General features: G+C 58.8%; 2 protein-coding genes across 5 annotated transcripts; one reads left to right on the top strand and one right to left on the bottom strand.

Annotated features, from left to right (window-relative positions):
• Positions 1-1,153: 1,153 nt before the first annotated feature.
• Positions 1,154-15,994, top strand: LOC135315647 (sacsin-like). Its single transcript, XM_064465029.1, has 7 exons — positions 1,154-1,440; positions 1,860-1,947; positions 2,145-2,247; positions 2,554-2,700; positions 3,071-4,403; positions 4,647-4,735; positions 5,370-15,994. Exons 1-7 carry the CDS (start codon positions 1,166-1,168, stop codon positions 15,395-15,397), a joined length of 12,063 nt encoding a protein of 4,020 aa, XP_064321099.1. The 5' UTR covers positions 1,154-1,165; the 3' UTR covers positions 15,398-15,994.
• A 1,390-nt stretch (positions 15,995-17,384) lies between these two features.
• On the bottom strand, positions 17,385-20,306 carry LOC135315648 (immunoglobulin superfamily member 1-like). Of its 4 annotated transcripts, XM_064465031.1 has the most exons (7): positions 20,201-20,306; positions 19,934-20,114; positions 19,808-19,843; positions 19,324-19,593; positions 18,806-19,078; positions 18,072-18,152; positions 17,385-17,736 (listed from the first exon to the last, which is right to left on the bottom strand). In XM_064465031.1, exons 2-7 carry the CDS (start codon positions 19,965-19,967, stop codon positions 17,498-17,500), a joined length of 933 nt encoding a protein of 310 aa, XP_064321101.1. In that variant the 5' UTR covers positions 19,968-20,114; positions 20,201-20,306; the 3' UTR covers positions 17,385-17,497. The 4 variants fall into 4 exon arrangements, with proteins under 4 accessions (XP_064321101.1, XP_064321100.1, XP_064321102.1 ...); XM_064465030.1 differs by having other exon boundaries at positions 19,934-20,306; XM_064465032.1 differs by having other exon boundaries at positions 17,661-17,987; positions 19,934-20,306.
• Positions 20,307-21,549: the final 1,243 nt, after the last annotated feature.

The following is a 21,549-nucleotide window of genomic DNA, read 5'->3' as shown; positions in this document are numbered from 1 at the left end:
AGCTTGTCCAGGGATCCCACACTGCTGAAGGCTGCAGCATCTGTAGCTCCCTGCCCTCCTGCCAGCTGCCGGCCAGCACATCCTGCCCTGCTCTGACTGCGCAATCTCTGTGCAGCTGGCCCCAGGAGGAACAAAACCGCAGGGCTCAGGGCTAGGCAGATGGTGTTTATATGACTGTAATCTAGTCCCACATTCCCCACCTGGACACATGTCCTGGTCCTACCTCACCCCAGGAAGCCCTATGGATGGCCATAGGTCCAGCTCTGTGCCCAGTTTGAGTCTACAACATGGGTCCTTGCTGCCCCCGTACCTCACCAGTGCCTCTGTCCCTGACTGACCCTGGGCTCAGGGACTCTGCAGTACAGGGACAGCCCAAGTCCTTTGTTTACCAGTGCCTTTCTCAGTGCCCTCCAGGTCCTTGTACCCTCCTATTCCCTCTGTCCCCACATAGTTCTTGTGACTGGGGGATGTGCTCGGCTGCCTGTCCATGGGGACATACCGCATAGGGTCCACCAGGTGGGGACATCCCTCTAAGAAGTGACCTTTTTTAAAGAGTCAGGTGGGCTCATGGCCACCCAGAGTCTCCTTTTGACCAGTGGCATGGGGAGTTGGAAGACACCTGCTAAGACTTCCTTATATGAATCCCACCATAGCCCTTCAACCAATGGCCACGTACCCCCCCACCCCACAGCAATCCCATCCGACAGACTTGTCCCAAAGTCCTCCCTACCCCATAGCTATGCCCCACATGTACCTATCACCCATATACATGCTCCACATCCTCCCTGCCCCACTTCCATGTCTCCATGGTCTCCCACTCCACTGCCATGTCCTCCATGCACCCACCATATAGCTGCATCCCAGTGTCTCCCTGACCCATAGCAATTCTACCCCATAGCTATGTCTCTATGTCCCCACATGCCATAGTGATGTGGCCCTGCTCAGATCAATCCCACCCCACAGCTATGCCCCATGTAACTCCATCACCCCATAGCTGTATAGCCATGGTTCCCATGCCATTGCCATGGCCCCATGGCCACGTGCCCCACAGCCATATCCCCATGGACCTTGCCCCCCTGCCATACCCTAGCGGATCTCATTCCACTGCCACGGTCTTGCGGGCCCTGCCCCGTAGCCATAGACCTATGGCCCCTGCCCCATAGCCATGGCCCCGGGCCCCACCTACCATCCATCGCTGTACCCCCCTGACCCTGAGCCTTCCACCCATCCCCCACTCCCTTCCATGCTTCGGTTCTGGGTCTGGGGAAGAGCAACGAGCCCTGCTCGACTGAGAAACGAAACTACTCGGCCGGGGGGGCGGGGCCGGGGCCGCGGAGCCGGGGGGACCCGGGCATCCCGGGGCATCTGGGGGCCCCTCGTCGGCGGGGACGCAGGCGGGCCCTCTGCAGCCTCCGAAATGGCCCTCAAGCAGCCGAAAGCGTGAGTGGGGCTGGCGGGGGGGCACTGGGGTGTTATCGGGGTTTTATGGGGGCACGAGGGGAACGGCTGGAGGGTTCCGGCGGTCACTGGGGGCTGTTGGTGGGACTGGGGGGCTCCGGGCTTAGTGGCGAGACCGGAAGGCTTACTGAAGGAGGTGGGCATTACGGGGGGCTCAGGGCTTGCTGGGGGGATATGGGGGAGTTTCAGGGTTGCTGGAGGATCCCAGGAAGAGATGGGGGACTTGGGGAGGTGTGTGTGTGTGAGTCCTTGGAGATGGTTGTTTCAGTGGGTCCTGGGAGGAGGTAGGGTCCATTATCCCCCAAGGAGGGGGGCATCTTGGGGGATCTGAGGAGGACATGGGGATCCTGGTTACCCATGGAGCCCCCCCCCCCCCCCCCCCCCTTCTGTCTACTTTGCAGGGAGGCCTTCTGCCAACAGGCACCCATCTTCCTTGACTACCTGCACAGCATCCTGCAGAAGTACCCTGACGGGGGGCAGATCCTTAAGGTGAGACCCCCGGGGAACCCAGCCACCTGGGCCCTCTTGCCCAGCTGGGCATACAGACCCCAGGCAGTTGAGGAGGGCGGTAGTCCTTGCCCAGCACCAGTCCCTGGACCTTGCTGCCCAGCTGGGAGAGTGGGTCAGTGCTTTTTCTCTGGGGGCTAGGGGGACCAGCTGTTCAGGCACTGATTCTCTTAACCCAGGAGCTGGTGCAGAACGCGGACGATGCTGGCGCTAATGAAGTTGTGTTTGTGTCTGACGAGCGGGAGTTTGACATCACCGGAGGGGGCCTGGAGGGCACCCAGGGTGAGAGGCGCTACGGGCACCGGGAGAGTCTGGACGAAGCGCAGGGCTGGCACTGGCAGGCACTGGGAGGGATTGGGGGATACTATTGAAGAATTGAAGAGGGATCAGAGCGGAACTCGGGGAACTGAAACCAATGAGGTGTTCTGGGATGTGCTGGGGGCACCGAGGCTACTGGGAGGACTCGGAGGTAGTGGGGGCACTGAGGAGGTTTTTGTGGGACTGGAGGGGGGACTGAAACTGTGGGGACACTGAGTGTGGGTTGTACGTGTCCCAGGTTTCCCCTAACCCATGGTCCTGACCCCCCAGGCCCAGCACTGCTGGCCTACAATGATGCCGTGATGTCCCCCCGGGACTGGACAGGGCTCCTGCGCCCAGGGGTGTCTCACAAGCAGAAGGACCCCAGCACCGTGGGGCGCTTCGGCCTGGGCTTCACTTCTGTCTACCACCTCACTGGTGAGCAGCACTGGGGGCCTCAACTGCAATTGAACTGGGGACATGAGCTGTACTGGAGGCTCTGAACTACAGGGCTGTGGAGTACTGGGGGGGCACTGAGGGAGTGCAAAATGGAGGGTTGTGTCTGAAGTGGGGAAACCTGGAGCACCAGGAGGCTGGGGGGAGGCTGGGTGGCAGTGGAGGCCAAGGCTGCAGCGGCAAACTGAGGGGGGACTGATGAATTGGGATTAAGTTTGGGATCATGGGAGGCACTGTGGGGTAGAATTTGAGGGTACTGGGTGGGCACTTGGGGCACTGATGGGTCTGGACGATCTGGGGAGGCAGTGGTGTCCTTGCCATTGCTGTTACCTCATGGTTCCCATATCCCCAGACCTGCCAGGTGTGCTGAGCCCCCCGTCCTTGGGGGTACTGGACCCGGAATGCCAGGTGCTGCTACTTGCCGGTGCCCGCTGGGATGTCTCTGCAGCCCAGGACCTTCCTGGCCTTTTTGAGCCCTTCTGGGCTGGCCTAGAAGCTGTGGGACAGCACCGTGACTCTGCCCGGGGCACCCTCTTCCGCTTCCCCCTCCGCCGGCAACCCTCGGGAATTTCTGCAGGGGTCTCCAATTCTGAGCGCCTCTGTAGCCTTTTCCAGACCTTCCTCACTGAGGCCCCTCTTGCCCTCCTCTTCCTCCGCCATGTCCGCCGCATGGCCCTGTACCGCGTGGCCCCTGATGGGGTCCAGACCCTCGTGGGGACCCTTGCGGCATCCTCTCAACCTCTCCCTGTCCCAGGGCCATCAGGGGATGCGGGGATGAGTCTGGCATGGCGCCTGGTGGCCCTGCATGGGGATGGGGTGGGCGATGGGAGTGAATGGCTGGTGGGCACGGGCAGGGCAACGGAGGGGCCAGCTGTGGCACTGGGCGCAGGGCTGGGGTGCTGCCCCGAGCTGAGCCTGGCGCACCCTCTCCATGGGCCCTGCCAAGGGCGGCTGTGCTGCTTCCTACCCCTGCCAGCCACGGAGGAGATGGCCACAGGGCTGCCCGTCCATGCCAGCGCCCCTTTTGCCCTCTCCGATGACCGCCGCCACCTCCGCTGGCCCGAGGAGGGTGAGGAGGGCACGGAAGATGCCCGCTGGAATGCTCTGCTGCTCCTTGGCCTTCTGCCGCGGGTCTACGGCCACATGGCTGTCGTGGTCACAGCTCTGCCTGGCACAGAATCGTACAGCATCTGGCCAGACCCAGAGTGCACGCCCAACAGTGGCCGCATCCGCAGTTTGGTGACCCAAGTTTGCCGGGAGCTGGCGGCTGCCCACACCCTGGTGCCAGCCACGGAGGGAGCCACAGGGCGGCTGCGGCCCCCTGAGGCTGTGCTGCTGCCGGAGGCTGGAGGCGATGTGGCTGCACGGCGGGTGGTCCAGGCCTTGCTGGTGGCAGCTGGGGAGCCAGTGGCTGATGTCCCAGCCCACGTCCGGAGGGCACTGGCTTTGGGGATGGCGGAAGGCATGCGGGAGGCCACGGCGGGCCACGTGCGGGAGGTGCTGCGGCACCACGGGGCCGTAGGCCTCCCAGCTGCCGACCGGCTCTCCCTGCTGCGCTACGTGGCCAGGGATGGGTGCCATGCTGAGCTGCGGGGTCTCCCCCTCCTGCCTCGTGCCGATGGGACCTTCGTGGCCTTTGGGACTGCGTCAGCCATTGTCTACGTGGACACGTCCGACTGCCCCAGGTGAGGCCACATCCCCAGGCAGCCCCCTTCCCTGCAGGAGTGGGCAGGTGAGACGGTTGCCCAGGGTGCAGCTCCCGCTCTTGAGCTGAAAGTGGAGCCAGGGTCAAACCTCGACGTTTGGGTACCTCACCACCCTCATCCTCTCCCCCAGTCACACCGAGTGGCAGCTGAGCCAGGTGTCCAGGAAGCTGCCTGCCCCCCATTACCCCTCTAGTTCCCCAGCACCTCTGTTTGTCCCCACAGGGAGCTCCTGCCCGGCCTGGCCGCGTCCTTTGTGCCCTCAGACCTGGAGCCAGGCTTGGACAGCCTCCTGCGAGGCATTGCCAAGGCGGGTAAGAGACGGGGGCCCTGGGCCACCTTTGGATCCCCTAATCTCCCTCTAAACCCCAATGTCCCTAGGCACACTTGTACACCCCTGGGCTCCTCTGCAGGCCCAATATTGCCCTGTACCACACTGATATTCCTTGTACACAGCTGGGGTCCCTGATCGTGCCTGAGGTCCCTTTCGTGGCTTCCCCCATCCATTCAACAGCACTGTAGATCTCGAGTCTCACTGCCGCTCTCCATTTTGGGGTGTGTTGTCTGAGCCGAGGGCCACCTCTCCTATCCTGCATCTCCCTGTGTCTCTGGGGACTCGCCTGTCCTTGCTGTTCTTCCCACATTCCTCCGTCCCATCTGTGCTCCCTCGGATCCTGGGTCTCTCTGTGTTTCCCATCTGAGGATCCCAATACTGGTCCCCCTAACACCTCTTTCCCTCAGATCTCCTGTATCACCACCGGTCTGGGGATGCCCTGTTCCTCCTACTCAGGGTATCCACTGTCCCTCCAGAGCCCAGGTCCTCCCATCCCCAGTATGGGGGCCCCCCATGCCCTGCAGATCTCAGGTTCTTTCCCCAACATCCTGCGTCCCTCTGCCAGGTCCCAGGTCCCATGTACTGCTTGTCCAGCCTCTGCCTCCTACACACAGGTCTCTTCCCCAACCTGGTTCTGCTGGACCCAGCCGTGACTGTCCAGACCCTACGCTCGGCTCTGCCCCTGACCTGGACATCCCAGTCTTCAACCCCAGTGACCTGGTGCCCGGCCCAAGGCCTCCCCCAGCCTCCAGCCTCCTGGTTCCCAGCCCTGTGGAGATTCCTGGCCAGCCACGTGGAAGACCTAGGCCCTCTGGAGGGACTCCCTCTCATCGCCCTGTCCCAACTGGATACCCCCAGCATCCGTCTGGCTCCACTGATACCCCAGTCCAGTCTTATCTTCCAGGCATGGGAGGACCAGTGCCTGCCATCTGCTGTGGCCTCTGTCCTGGAGGTCCTGGGTTGTTCAGTGGTGCCGCCAGGCATGTGGCATCGCTCCCTGCCCTACTATGTCCTGCCTCCATCCCCACTCAATGCCCTGCGGGCCCTAGGCAGGCAGGGGACTTCAAGTGTGGCCTCCCACCTGGCCTTACTGCCTGCTGCAGATGTGCTCACCCTCCGGCTCTACCTGGCAGACATCCCATCCCTGACAAAGCAGGACAGGGACACACTGGCTGCTCTGCCCCTCTTCATCGCACTGCCCTGCTTGGCCACGCCGCAGCCCATGGAGCTGGTACCAGCCGGTGCCACCCCAGCGCTGGAGCCAGAGCTGGAACTGCCGAGAGATGTGGTGCTGCCGAAGGCCATGTTGCAGTGCCGGGATGAAGCTGACCGGCGGCTCCTGGGGCGGCTTCAGAGGCCCCTCATCAGTGCAGCCCACATGGCGCTGGAGGCCATCAACGCCGTGGCCGAGGGCGCCTATGCAGGGCGGGCAGCTGAGATACAGGCTCTGCTGCTCTGGGTGCTGCAGCATGGAGACATCCTCTTTGCACAGAGCCCCTCACTGCAGCAGGCCTGCAGCAGGCTGGCCTTCCTGGAGACTCCCAACGGCCCCAAATGCCCGCAAGACCTCTACGACCCCTGCGAGAGCACCTTGCAGGCACTGCTGGGCCCTGAGCACTTTCCTCCTGCTGCCTTCCACAGTCCGCCTGTCCTCCGTGCCTTGAAAGCCCTGGGTTTGCGGCATGGTGAGGGCTGCCTCGTGCCTTCAGACATCCTAGAGGCTGCAGCAAGTGTGAGTAAGGGTGACGCAGCGGCTCTGGACAGGGCTCAGGCACTGATCGAGGTCTGCAACTGCCCCAAGGAACTGGCTGGCTTCAGCGCTGAAAAGCTCAGGCAGCTCCAGGAGCTGCCATGGGTGCCTCGTTCCAAATGCACTGGAAATCCTGGGCAGCCCTTCCTGCCCCCCAAGGAGCTGCGGTCCACCCAGTACCAGGCCTTGGTGGGGCTTGCCATGCACCTGACTGGTGCCTTTGTGCCAGAGGCAGAGAAGAAGCTGGGGCTGAGCCAGACACCACCGCCAGAGAGAGTGTGGGAGCAACTAAGACAGCTGGCAGCATGCAGCAACATGGATGAGGTAGGTCCTGCACTCCGGCCTGTCTACCAGCACATGCAGGAAGACTTGAAGACCTTTAGGGCTGCTCCGGATGATGCTGTCGTGTGGACTGGTGCTGGGTTTGTCCTGCCATGTGATGCTGTGCTGGGCTATCCAGAGAAGCTGGAGCTGGGGATGCTGGTGCCCTGCGTGCCCCCTGACTTCCTGCCCTATAGCTGCCTCTTCAGGGCTTGGGGGGTGGAGGCAAGGGTGAGCGAGGAGAGGGTGGTTGCAGCTCTGCGCCGCCTGGGCCAGGACATAGACACACGCAGCTCAAGAGCTGGCACTGCAGCAGAGTTGGAAGTGGCTCTAGCTGTCCTGGAGTGGCTTAAGAGCCAGGGGCACCATGGCGAGGGCACAGTGCCGATTCCTGTGAGGATTCTGGATGGCTCAGGCTTTGCCCTCCGCCCGGCTGCCTCTACTGTGTACCTGGACATGGAGCTGGAGGCAGAGGAGGATGTTCAGGAGGTGGTACATGAGGCAGTGCCATCCAGCACGGCCAGATTCCTCGGCACGGAGCTGCTCAGCACGCGGGTGCTAGGGCTGGAGCCATTTACAGCCTGCGGCCCCTCAGAGCCCATCACCTTACGGCTTCACAACATCCTCCAGGAGTATGGTGAGGAGGGTGACCTCTTCACAGAGATTGTCCAGAATGCAGAAGATGCTGGAGCTACTGTGTGCCGCTTCCTCCTGGACCTCCGACACCCCAGAAAGGCCACCTCTGGGCTGCTGGACCCTGGCATGGCTGCCTGCCATGGCCCAGCCCTCTGGGCCTACAACAATGCCCTGTTCACGGAGGATGACCTCCGTAACATCACACGGGTTGGGGCTTCTAAGAAGGAGGGCCAGGCAGGCCAGATCGGGCGCTTTGGGCTGGGCTTCAGCTCTGTGTACCGTGTCACAGATGTGCCAGCAGTGCTGAGTGGGGAGACACTGCTCATCTTTGATCCTAATGGCACCCACCTGGCCAAGCACATCCCCAGGGCCGGCTGCCCTGGCATCCGCCTGGACTTCTCCAGCCGACCACGCATCCTCCGTGCCTTTGCTGAGCAGTTCTGGCCGTACCACGGTGTCTTTGGGTGCCACCTGCCTGAGCCAGAACCCTTTCCAGGGAGCCTTTTCCGCCTGCCTTTTCGCACTGAAGAGGAAGCTGTGACATCACAGATTTGCTCAGAGGCCTTTGGTACAGAGCGCATCCAGTCCCTTGGCACCAGCTTCCTTGGCTCGAACCGACTCCTGCTGCTCTTCCTGCAGAGGGTGAGGGAGATGTCCCTGGAGATGCTGCCAGACATGGCTGCCTCTGCAGAGGATACCGTGCCTCTGGCCATGCTGTGGCGAAAGGAGATCCGAGACTTGGGGTCCTCTGGGGAACCCTCAAGCTGGGCAGCCATCAGGCAGCTTACAGCCCGTGAGGAGGCATCCCAGACCACATGGCACTACCTAGTTTTGGTGTGTAAGGATGATGGGGAGTTGCTGGAACTGTTTCACCGGAACACACAGGCAGGGCTCCATCCTCTACCTCCCATGGCTGGTGTGGCCCTTCCCCTTGCCCTTACTGCAGATGGCAAGTGGGTCCCACATCTGGGTGCTGAGGAGGGGCAAGTCTTCTGCCACCTTCCCATGCCAATTACCTCAGGGCTGCCAATCCACGTGCATGGGGCCTTCAGCATCCTCTCAAACCGCAAGGGGCTGTGGGACACAGCGGAGCGGGGTGAGTGGAACCGGGTGCTGCTCCGCAATGCCGTGCCAGTTGCCTGGCTCAGGGCGCTTGACCACCTCCGCACCATGCATGAGGCAGGTGAGTTGAAGAACTATGAATATCATGTCTTCTGGCCAGACGCTGACACTGCCCGTTACCCATTTACGGAAGCTGTGACTGGTTTCTACCATGCTGTGGCAGCCAGGGATGGCCCCAGGCTCTTTTCTGATGGCTACTCATGGTGCTCACTGCAAGATGCCCGCTTCCTTCACCAGGCTGTGGTCAGACACCCCAAGCTGGGTGCTGTGGCAAAGCGTGTCTTTGCCACCACCCTGCCCCATCCCTGGTTAGCTGTGACCTTGCCAGAGAAGGTGCGGAGGGGCCTTGGGAAGGCAGCAGATGCTGGCACCTACGACTGGCCCCGCTTTCACTGCGAGCTTGTGCTTCCCAACTTGAAAGACCTGTTGGCTGTTGACCGGGACCCACTGCTTCTCCATGCGCTGGATATGTCCCATGATGATGTGGACAAAGTGCTGCAGAGAGTGCCCTGTATTCCTGCCACCCCTCATGGCCACCTGCAGCTCATCAATTGCCTGGTGCATCCCAGAGGCCGCATTGCCTCTTTATATGACCCTAAGGATGGGCGCTTCCCCACTGGGGATGCCTTCCTCTCCCCGGAAAGACTAAGCCGTCTGGAGAGGCTGGGCATGGTTAAGGACACAGTAACCCTGCCTGAGCTGCTGGAGCGGGCAAAGACAGTGCAGCTTATCTGGACTGAGGACTGTGCCCAGGGCTGTCAGAGGGCTACCTGCATCCTTGAGCTGCTTCAGGATGCAGTGGAGGAGAGGGTGAACAACACCATTCAGGCAGCTTTCCAGACTGTGCCCTTCCTCCCTGGTACACTGCCAACTGGTGAACATGTGCTGTTGCCAGCTGCCCAGCTCTACCATCACCTCCGTGCCCCACTAGTGGGACTTGTCCATGCTACCTTGGCTCCTAAGGTGCTGGGAAAAAAATTCAGCCTTCCCAAGGAGGTTGCATCCTTCTTGGGGCTGGACCGGCAGCCACCAGCAGCTACAGTCCTTGAGCAGCTGAAGGCACTGAGCTGTAGCTCCAACGCTCTCCCTTTGAAGACCCTGCAGGAGAGCGCCCGCTGCTGCTACAGTTACCTACATGAGCTGCTCCGGAGAGATCACGCCAGCTGGGGTGAGGTGGCTTCTGCAGTGGCCCAAGGGGAGCCCTTTATCTTGGTGGGCTCCCGCTTTATGCCAGTCACAGCTGTGGCTAAGATGCTGTTATTTAAGGCTGCCCCGTATCTTCACCAGCTCCCAGAGCAGTACCAACACTACAGCCAGCTCTGGGAGTGTGTAGGCCTGCGCCACACATTCACCTGGGATGATTATGCCCAAGTGCTCTGCATCCTGGCAGAGATGCATGCTGGAGAGCCACTGCCTGCTGCAGAGCTGGCTCTGGCCTTGAGGCTGGTGTCTTGTGGCCTGATGTCAGTTGACAAAAAGCCAGATGCCTACCAGACCCAGCAACTCTTTCTACCTGACCAGGAGGGCATTTTGCGTCCACGGGACAAGCTCCACTTCAATGATACACCATGGATGCCAGTGGACAGAGATGTCCTGCTGTGTCATGAACAGCTGTGCCGAGCCACAGCCCTGCACTTTGGGGTGCCTACTACACGCCACCGGGCACTGGAGAAGAGCCGCCTGCTCACTGCAGATCTGAGCCTCTGGGTGCAGCCATTTGGTGCCCATGAAGACTTGCCTACACGGCTGAAGAACATCTTGGGTGAGTACTCAGCAGCCTCTTGCGATATGGTGAAAGAGTTGCTCCAGAATGCAGATGATGCTGGTGCGGGGCTTGTGCATTTTGTGTGGGACCGCCGGCAGCACCCCGTGGATACCACTTTCAGTGAGAACTGGAACTTCCTGCAGGGCCCTGCCCTCTGCATCTACAGTGACAGACCCTTCCAGCAGCAGGACATTGAAGGCATTCAGCAACTGGGGGTAGGTGGCAAGCGAGGCCGGCAGGATGTCACAGGCAAATATGGCCTTGGCTTCAACACTGTCTTTCATTTTACTGACTGCCCAGCCTTCCTTACCGGAGACAGTGCCCTGTGTGTCTTTGACCCCCATCTCTACTACGTGCCCGGAGCCACAGCTGAGAGGCCTGGCGGGATGTTTGCTGTCCACCATGAATTCAAGAGGACCTTTCCAGACATTTATGGCACCTTCCTACCTTCATTCTTCAACCTGAACCAGGGTGTCCTTTTCCGGCTGCCCCTCCGCACTGCAACTGGACCTGCCATCTCCAAGGTATCCAACATGGTTGTGCGGGACCAAGACATCATGGCTGTGGAGACAGTACTGGCTGAGGAAGGTGAGGACTTGATGCTCTTCCTCCGGCACCTCCGCACCGTGATCTTCTCTGAGATCCCCCCAGATGGGGGGCAGATGTTGGAGAAGCTGCGGGTGGCCACACAGCTGACAGATAGTGATGCAGAGCTAAGACAGGGTTTCCAAATGAGATTGAGCCAAGCCATGGATGGGTTTGGCCCCACCTCTGTCTCCTATATCATGAGAGTCAAAACCAGCAACTCCAGGGCCAGCACCATGTGGAGGGTGATCTCCCAAATTGGGGTGCAGGAAGGGGCTGAGGAGTCTCCAGTGCCTGGGCAGATGCCCTATGGGACTGTGGCTGGCTGCCTGACACCATTGGACTTGAACAAAGTCACGAGCAAAGCTTTCTGCACCCTGCCACTGCCACTGACCACAGGGTTGCCTGTGCACATCAATGCCAACTTCTCTGTGAATGCGGCCAGACGCAATCTCTGCCAGGACCCAGGCAGCACAGAGGCAGCCTGGAATGACTTCTTGCTCCGTCACTTGGTGACTCCACTCTACTGTGCCTTTCTCACCAGGCAGTGGAAAGCCCTGGGGCCTGAAGGGCTCCAGTTCAGGTCTCTGGAGGTCTGCCAGAAGCACCTTGTCTCCCACTACCTCCAGTTCTTCCCTACTGTTACAGAGGTGCTCCCTACCTTTCAGGACCTGGTGAGGAATGTCTACAGGCACCTCAGTCATGAACGCCTGCCCCTGGTGCCAGTGTACCATGTGAAGCCCCCTGACAGCGTGGTGACATTGACCTGGGCATGTCCAGGTGGTGGGGATGTGCTAACGGAGCCATACTTCCTCCAGGAGAAGCTTGATCCAGCTCTCCAGGAGGTGCTGCAGCACCTGAACATGAACCTGGTGCCATCATTTGCCCAGCTGCAGCTGATCTATAAGGGGTTCATTGAAGCCCAAGTGCAGGCTGTTGCCTTGGAGCCAGCCTCTCTCCGGTGCTTCCTCCAGGCCCTGGCCAGCCCCCTGCCCTGTGTGCTGGCTGAGACACCCCTGAGGACCCCAAGGAACTGTTCCGTCCTGCTGAAATACTTCCTTGAGGTCAATGCAGAACTGGAAGGCCTGCCCTTGTTGGCCACACATGATGGCTGCCTGAATGCCCTCAGCACCCACCACCCAGTCTTCAAAAACACCTTTGCCCACCTCTTCCCCCACCAAAGCCATCGCTTTGCTGATAAGTTAATTTCTGACTTGACCCTGCCTTGCTTTGTGAAGGACCTTGGCCTCCTGGAGGCGATACCACTCATCCAGGAGGCACTGGGTCAGCTGAAGAGGACCACAGAGAAGTGGCTCAAGGAGCTGTGGAAGTTATTCAGTGCTGTGGTCAACACAGCGGAGGACATGGATTCATTCATGGATGGTCTCCAGGATATGGTGGTGCTGCCTGTTCAGGGCTATGAAAGAGACTCGGAGCAGCTGCTGGCACTATCCTCCCTCCCCAATGTTCTTTTTGACTGTGACTCAGAGGTGGCCAAGGTGCTGCACAAACTGGGCATCCCTGTGCTCCAGAAGTCCCTGCTGCCTCTTTATTTTGCCTACAGCTACCTGAAGAAAAGGACACTGCAGGCCACAGAGCCCAAGGCTGTGGTGGCCCAGCTGGCGGCCACCAGAGATGATCTCCGCTGGAGGGACTTAAAGGAGAGAGATGTTTCATTCCTGCTGTACTTTGTGCAGGGAAAACTGGATTTGGTGGCACTGGAGCAGCTCAAGCTCCTGCCTCTCTTTCGGAAGTATGGTGGGGGCTATGTACCTGTGGCATCCTACCACAAGGTGCTGTTGCTCAAAAGCCAGTTCTCAGAACTGCCCCTGGGTGTCCAAGCCCTGTACAACCTGGAGAAGGGCATGTTGCTGCTCAGAGCAGACAAGATCTACCTGAATCTGCACAAGAATTTGCAGTGGAAGCTCATAGATGACCAGCAGCTCTTCTTGACCGTGGTGCTGCCCCGGCTGTCCCAGCTCACAGCTGCAGAGCTTATGGAAGCTGTGCGCTTGTTCCTTACCCTGCGACACTGCTATCAAATTAAGTTCAACAAAGATGATGTGGCAGCTTTTCAGACTGTGGCCTTTATACCCGATGCCAACGGTGTGCTGCGCCTGGCCTCCTACTTCTATGACAACACACCCTCCTTCTGCACTCTGCGGCTCCAACACCGCTTTGTCCCTGAGTCTTTCTTTGAGGAACTAGGTTACAACCAGAAGGCTGCTAAGGGCTTCCTGCTTGAGGCAGGTGTCTGCACCAACCTCTCTGTGGAGGATTTTGTGGCACTGGCCCAGGAGATAGAGCATGAAGCCACTCAGGCTAGGTGCCACACTGAAGATCTGCTGGCGCGACAGCAGGAGATGCATCAACAGCTTGTTAGCCTGTTGGAGAATCCGTTGTCAAAGGATTTCCTACAGCAAATTGCCACAATCCACTTCCTGCCTCCACTGGACATCCACCCAGATTTGAGGAGCCTCCATCCCCCTTTTGCAGCCTGCACGAAGCCTGTGGCCCTGAAGGGCAGCGTTTACTGCTGCAAAGAAGATGTGGCTGAGCTCCTGTGGACATCAGCCACCATCCTGCCGAAGTCCTTGGCGCTCAAGCAGGACGACCTGAAGGCCATGGGAGTCTGTGTAGAGATACCCACTGCCTTGGTGGTGGCCAACCTGGAGCAGGTGTGCAGGGCAACATGCCAGACGCCTCACCAGGTGAATACACGGGTCAGAGTGCTCAAGAAAGTGTACCAATTCTTACAGATCCATCTGAAGGAGGTAGATGCAGAGCACCTTGCTAAGTTGCCTGTGGTGCTGGCCAAGTCAGAGCACATGGCCATGCCGTGTCAAGTGGTGACATCACTCCCAGATGAGGCTGACTTTTACCCTTACCTCCTCACGCCTGACCCACGCGTGGCTGTCTATGGAGACCTCTTGAAACACCTTGGGGTGGTCCTGCTCCCCACACTAACTCACTACAGCCATGTCCTGGCCCAAATCTACCAGGAGAGCCATGTGAGTGGGACCCTCAATAGTACCCAGAAGAAGACAGTCCTGCTGGCCACACAGCACTTCTTCCAGCTGCTGCGGGAGGCACAGGAGCCCCCCGATTTCTCCACTGTGACTGAGCTGTACTTGCTAAGCACTGCTGACTGCCTAGAGCCATCCCACAGGCTATACTTCAATGACTGCGTGTCCTCAAGTACCTTTAGGATCTTGGAGAAGACTTTTGTGTTTATCGCTGAACTGCCAGTGACCGGGTGTAATGCCTGGTGGCTGCTGCAAATGCTACCACAGCACCTGCGGCCACGGGCGCTTTCAGAGGTCACAGAGCAGCAGCTGGAGGAGGGCGGTCTGCAGCTATGTTGCTATGGTTCTCACTGCCCTGGGCAGAGGCGTCTGCAGACCCTCCTGGTATCACCATGGTTTAGGATGGGGCTGGAAGCCTTGCTCCGGTGGCAGAGTCACAGGGCTATGGCAAGAATGGAGGGGGATGGTGGCTTTGCAGTGGAGCAGCTGAAAGTGCAGTGCTGCAAGGACATCCGCACTGTGCTGATCCACCATGGTGCAAAGGTGGAGGGCAGCTCCCAGCCACGGGTCATCCATGTGAGCCTGTCTGATGGTGCCCAGCGACTCCTCTACATCCGGCATGCAGATATGGTGCTGAACCGGCACCAGCTGAGGGTCGTGGAAACACTAGCGCAGGAGATCAATATCATCCTGGGTGGACAGCTGGAAGCACCCGCCTTGTCAGTGCTGCGTGAAATGCTGGTCTGCCAGGAGCCACAGGATGTGGCCTTTGTTCTGGAGGAGAATGACGTGGCACTGGTTGGTGCTGCACCAGAGCTGGAGCTGGAGCTGGAGAAGCAACTGCAGGAGGAGGCTGTGGCAGAAAGGAAGCCATGGAAGGATTGGCACAGCCTGATGCCAGAGGCGAGTGGTGATGGGGATCACAGGCTCGCAACCTTGTGGCAACCGGGGGCTGTCAAGCAGCCAAAGGTGTTGCAGGACCTCTGTGGCCAGTACAACACTGCAAGCGCCATGGAACCAACTCCATCCATCCCAGAAGCCCAGCGGTGGCTGCGACAGGCCGAGAATGACCTGCAGGCAGCTCACAATGACATCAGGCACTGCTGCCCCAACTGGGTCCTCTTCAAGGTGCATCAGGCTCTGGAGAAGGCGCTGGTGGCTGCTGTACTTTGCCATGGTGAGGCCTCTAAGGCCCCAGTGGGGCTGGTGGGGCTGGCCCAATGGCTGGAAGCAGTGGAGCCAAAGCTGAGGGGCCTGGCAAAGAAGGTGGAGTGGTTGCACGGCTGTGGCGTGGATGGCAAGGCCACACAGTACCCGAGTTACCACCCCTTCCCCATCACCCCCAAAGAGGCCTTTGACAGTGTGGATGAGGAGGAGATACTGCAGCAGGTGCAAGGAGTGCTGGGGAGGCTGCAGGACCACGTGGACAGAATGTGAGGATGTCCCCACAGAGGGGGCACTGGCAACTGGGCCATGGGACCACCATGGACCCACCATGGACCTGTCATGGACTCACCACAGACAATTCCAGACTGCCCAGCCCTGCAGCAGGGCTGGACTGAGGTAGGAGGGATTTGGGGACTGATAGGGGGTCTAAGGCTGCTGAAAGTCACGGGGTAGCATGTGCTGTTGGCATGCCTTGAGAGCAGGGGAAATAAAGTACAATAAGAAATGTTGTGGTGCTGGTAGAGCCTTCACTAACAGTGTGGTCAGGGGACATGGAGAAGTGGTAGGTGACTTGAGGTGTGTGGAAGGTGAAGCTGGCAATGAAGGGGCTTAGAGGATTGTGGTGGGTTGACTTTGGCTAGCCACCAGGTGCCTAGGAAGCCACTCTATCACTCCACCTCTTCAACAGGACACAGACACATAATGAAAATCTCATGGGACATGATAAGGACAGGGAGGTCACTCACCAATTGCTGTCACAGGCAAAACAGACTTGACTTGGGGAAGTGAAATTAATTTATTGCCAGTTAAACAGAGTAGAGTAATGAGAAATAAGAATAAACCCAAAATACCTTCCCCCACCCCTCCTTTCTTCCTGGGCTCAACTTCACTCCTGACTCTTCTATCTCCTCTTCCCCGAGTGGTGCTGGGGGATGGGGAATGTGGGTTGGGGTCGGCTTGTAAGACTTTGTCTCTGCGCTCCTTCCTCCTCACACTGTTCCCCTGCCCCAGTGTGGGGACCCTCCCATGGGAGACAATTCTGCACTGATTTCTTCAACATGGGTCCTTCCCATGGGCTGCAGTTCTTCAAGAACTGCTCTGGCATAGGTCCTTTACTTGGGGTGCAGCCCTTCAGGAACAGACCGCTCCAGTGTGGGTCCCCCACAGGGCCACAGGTCCTGCCAGAAGACCTGCTCCTGCATGGACTCCTCTCCACAGGCCGCAGCCCCTGCCAGGAGCCTGCTCCAGTGTGGGCTCTCCATGGGCTGCATCTCCACCAGCTGTACTGTGTTCCACTGTGGTCCTCCATGGGCTACAGGGCAACAACTTACGTCACCATGGTCTTCACCATGGGCTGCAGGGGAATCTCTCCTCTGGCACCTGGAGCACCTCCTTCCTCTCCTTCTTCACTGACCTTTGTGTCTGCAGAGCTGTTTCTCTCTCATATTCTCCCTCCTCCCTCCCAGCTGCTGTTTCACAGTGGTTTTTATCCCTTCTTAAATATGTTATCACAGAGGCGCTACCAACACTGCTGATTGGGTCGGCTTTGGCCAGCAGCAGGTCCAGCTTGAAGCCAGCTGCAACTATCTCTGGCCGACATGGGGGCAGCTTCTGGTGTCTTCTCACAGAAGCAACCCCTGCAGCCCTGCCACTACCAAAACTTTGCTACATAAACCTGATACAAGGATGATGTGGTGGTCTTAAGGGGAGCATGGGGGACTCAAGAGGGCACGACGAAGGTGAAGGGGCAAGACGGGCTTGAAGTTTCAACAGGCTGGAGTCATTGCTGTAGGCCCAGAGGCCATCACCAAAGTCAAAGTTTGATTGTGTTGGTATGTTGAGGTGAAACAGCGTGATAGGGATCATGGGTCCAGGGGTTGCCAAACTGCCATGTCATCATCTCCAATTGTTGGGTGATCCCTGCCATGAGGTCAAAGGGCAGTTCCTGGGGTGACCAGATCATCTAATTGGGCCAAGACTACACGATGACGATGCCATTGCTCAGTGCTGAAGGCTCCCTGTCAGGTGCCCTGACTTTTGACCTTTGAAGATAGAGGCTTATGTGCCTTCAAGGCTGGGAAGACTGAGCATGTGGCTCCTGTCTCTCTTGTCTGTGGTCTCCCCTGTGGTGAAATAGGGTGGAAGAAGGGGCTGAGGCCAGATGTGACATCAGTGGGCAGGATGTCTGTGAGCTTCAGGAGACCATAGAAATGAGGGGTGGCTCCAATTAGGAAGATGCAGTGCTGCCACTCAGCAGGGCCCTCTGCCTCAGTGGCACAAGAACTCTATAAGCAGGACAGGCACCAAGGCTGTGGCTTCCAATGGAGGCTGGTGTGGGAGCATGGCAGCTGGGCTCCTCCATGGGACCCATCACAAGATTCCTCTGTGGGGCCCTGTGCCCTGGGCTCTAGGTTCTTCTGCCAGCTGGGTGGGAACCTTGAGGTTAGAGCAGGATGAGGGTGCTTTGACCCCGCATGCATTTGTCCTCCCATGGGTATGAGGAAAGTGGGGGCTGAGGGAGTCCTGAACACCTGGGTCGTCCTCCAGCTTGCAGTGAGTAGGTTCCTTATGTCCTGGATGTTTGGCTGCTTCTGCCATTTGTGGACCAACTGTCCAGTGGAAAGAGAAGGGTAGGGTGAGTGCAAACCTGGACACCTGTGTTTGTCGGTCATCTGTGGGAATAAAGTCCAGGAGTTCGAGCAGGGAGCATGAACTAATGCCTTGGTTGTCTGTGTTCTCCCCAGGGCTCTGGATATCTGCATCTTCTTCTAGCTAATCAGCAAGCCACACCTCCCTCTGAGAAAGGCATACTCCAATTAGCATCTTAAGAGTAGTGGCTAATAGCGCATTTGAGAAGATCCTGAGGAGAAGCATGCAGTTATTTTATAGAAGTGTTGGAAAACCCCTCCTGTAGCAGAGAGGATGCCTGTGAGAGTACACTCACCTGAAAATCCAGTTGCTGCTTTTCTTGGCTGCTGTCTGGGGCCAGCTCTTCCCCTCCCACTCCCGTTGGACCAGGTGTAATCTGCAGGGGAGGGGAAGGGACGGTCAGTGGGGGACCTTGGAGGAGCCCCCCGGAGCTGCCAGAGCAAAGGTGCAACAGGGGACCCGAGGGGACGGAAGAGCTATGCGTGGGGCTCCCAGGACAAGGGGACAAGCTGGGGAGCTCCTGGTCTAAAGAGGGATAAAGGGAAGTTCACAGGGAGCAAAGGGAGCCCCCAGGTCTCTGGCCGGCTCTGCCTACTACATCCCTGCCCCGGACACCCCCTGCCCGTGGCCGCTGATCCCCCAGAGCGGCACCAAAGACGGGGAAGGAGGAGAGGAACGTGGAGCTGGCCCTCACCTGCCGCTGCCAGCCAGACGGTGCCACTGGGCTGCGACGAGATGTACAGCTTCCCCTGAGGCTGGTAGGTGTGGGCCCAGGTGTCCCCTTGCCCGCCCTCCGCCCCCCCCAGCTGGTAGCCTGGCAACCCTGGGTCTATAGGGTCTATAGGTCATCTGTAGGGTCTCTGGGGAGTTGGCAAGGCTCAAACACAGCTGAAGGAAGCTGTAGTCCTCTGCTTGGACCCCTACCACAGCGGCTTTCTTCCCCTACAACCTCTTTTCTAGTTCCCCCGGGATGTGGCAGGTGCCAGGGAGGAAGAGAAGAGTAGGATGTGGCTGGGGGGGATGTCTCACCTCTCACCACCAAATCCAGGGTCTGGCTGACAGCAGACCATTCACGTTTGGCGAAACACTGGCAGCTGTAGCGGCCTTCCTTTTCTTTACTGACACGGGGGAGTTTGAAATTCTCTCGTTCCTCTGGGTTTAAGCGCACCGTGAAGTGGCCCTCCAGGTACAAGTAACAGGCAGCACTGGAGTGTTCAATGGCGCAACGGAAAGTCACGTAAGCTCCTGCAGCCACCTCAAGCCCGGGCAGGACAGAGAGGTCAGGTGTGGGGAGACGGAAATCTGTGGAGAGAGGAGAGGACATGAGAAGGTGTGCAGGCCTTTGACATGGTGCCAGGAACGTCAGGATCTCCATGACCCCACCACCTGGCTCAGGCAGAGGTGAAGGTGGTCCCCACCTCTCCAAGACCGGGAAGAGGGGAAAACCCTGCCCATCATGTGGACGGGGAAGCCAAGTAGCGACGTGCTTCCCAGTCTGCCCCTGTGGCATCTGGCCCCACGCAAAGGGGTAACATCACATCCCTCACCTCGCACCATGACTTCCAGGGTTTCGCTGCGAGCCAGCACAGTGCCTCCATGTATGTAATGGCAGCTGTAGGCACCTGCGTCCTCCTGGGAGGCGTTAGAGATGGAGAACTCGGCCCTGCTGCCATGCAGCTCCAGGGTACGGATCTGGTAGCCGTCCTTGTAGAGCACAAAGTTCCCACTGTCACGCTGGCAACTGCAGCAGATGTTGGTGGAGCCTCCCGGTGAGATCACCCCCGGTGGCTTCAGAAAGATGGAGATTTTGGGGGCATCTGCACAGGGAGAGAAATGCTGCCAGACAGGCAGGCAGGCAGACAGACGGAGCCCCCAGTGCCGAGCTGCCCTATGGTGAGCCTGGAGCTGGCTCTGGGCCCCGTCTCCACACAAGGGCAAGTCTCATTCTGTGGGGCTGGGGAAGAGCCCTGGGAGATGGGCGGCGCTCAGAGATGTGTCCAAACTCCCCTTCTGCCTCCTCGCGATACTCACCTGGCGTAGCCTTGCTCTGTGTCACCAGCCAAGCACCTGCAAGAGAAACAGCCATGTAACATCCCTGTGGAGCCTCCGGAAGCCTCATGTCCCTCTCTGCGAGCCCACACAGCCTCTGGCGCTCACCGAAGGCTAGCACGTGGGTCACAGGCAGCATCATGCCCCGTTTGCTCCCTCTGTCCTCAGGTCAGTCAGGGCTTCTTCAGAGGAAGACGCTGGCCGGAGGCACCGAGCAGCTCTGTGGTTTCTTGTGGGTCCTGATAGGCCCTCGTTGCCACAAGCCACCTTCCGTCCCACAGCTTGGCTTCTGCAGACGCAGTTGCAGGGCTGCGTTGGTTGAACTGGAGCCAGAACGTCCCGGTTACCTGTCCAGGGCTGGGCACCCGCGATGACCTGGTCTTAGGATCCTGCGGACCTTAGGAGAGAAGCTATCAGTCAGGGGCTGTTTGTTTCTCTTTCTCAGCTCTGGTCACTTGATAGGGAAATGGCTTCCTCTCAGCCCTTGCGAAATAGGGTGATGTTCTGCAACTGGGGCGGGGAGAAGAGACAGCACAGGCCTCTGAATCTTGGTGAGAAAGCTCCAACAAGTGGCATCATAAAATAGCTGTTTTATTAATAAGACAGAATAAAAAGGGGACTAGAGATAGCAGTTAACTCTTACATCCCTTTGGAGGCAGGGCACCCCACTTTGCCGCAGCACTGATGCACCCCGGATAGATTTTCCCGTAGCATGCTGCGCAAATCCCATCTGTGGAGATGTGCCCAGCACCTGAAGGGGAGTAAGATTTACTTGTGATCTATATTCCTATATTCTGTCCCATTAAAGCAGATATTTTATTACTCTGTCTGTTGTCAGACCTTTCTCACCAAGGTCCGGGAAGACCTCCGCACCATGTCGTGCCCCCTCGTCATGCCCAGAAGCCTTGCATGGTGCCCCCCGCCACAGTGTGGGCCAGGGGGTGGGTGGGGGAAAGGACACCATGTCCAGCCACAGGCTGTGTCTAGGCTGTGCTCGTCCCCACGGCTGTGGGGCAGGTTTGGTGGCTCCACAGAGTGGAATTGGAGGGAAGTAACATGGCTTCCCTGTTGGCCCCCTCAGGGGCTGTTTCGTCCCACCTGGCCTGTGGTGTCTTTCGATGGAGGAGGGACAGCAATATCTTCTACCGGTAGGACTGGATCCACCCCACAGGGCTGGCCCCATTCCTCATCCCTCCAGGCCTCCCAAGTCCTGTGCTGAGCAACAGCAAGGTCCTTACTCCAAATAACTGCTCGCTTCCACCACACCTGGAGCCTGGCCTCCAGCCTCCTCAGCTGCCAGCTCGTCTGGGTTGGCCAGTGGTGTGCCAGAGCTCCCTTTGGCCATAACGAAGGGCTAATTAAACAGGGGAAGTTGCTTGCACGTTTGGGTGATGTGGGAGTGAGGAGAGCAGGGAAAGAATGGGTTGTGGCACTGGAGTTGTGTGGGACAAGTGGCAGCTTGTCCAGGGATCCCACACTGCTGAAGGCTGCAGCATCTGTAGCTCCCTGCCCTCCTGCCAGCTGCCGGCCAGCACATCCTGCCCTGCTCTGACTGCGCAATCTCTGTGCAGCTGGCCCCAGGAGGAACAAAACCGCAGGGCTCAGGGCTAGGCAGATGGTGTTTATATGACTGTAATCTAGTCCCACATTCCCCACCTGGACACATGTCCTGGTCCTACCTCACCCCAGGAAGCCCTATGGATGGCCATAGGTCCAGCTCTGTG

Source organism: Phalacrocorax carbo, chromosome 14 (genome assembly GCF_963921805.1).
Source record: "Phalacrocorax carbo chromosome 14, bPhaCar2.1, whole genome shotgun sequence".
In the NCBI taxonomy this organism is placed as follows: Eukaryota; Metazoa; Chordata; class Aves; order Suliformes; family Phalacrocoracidae; genus Phalacrocorax; species Phalacrocorax carbo.
This window is presented reverse-complemented; position numbering and strand designations above follow the sequence as displayed.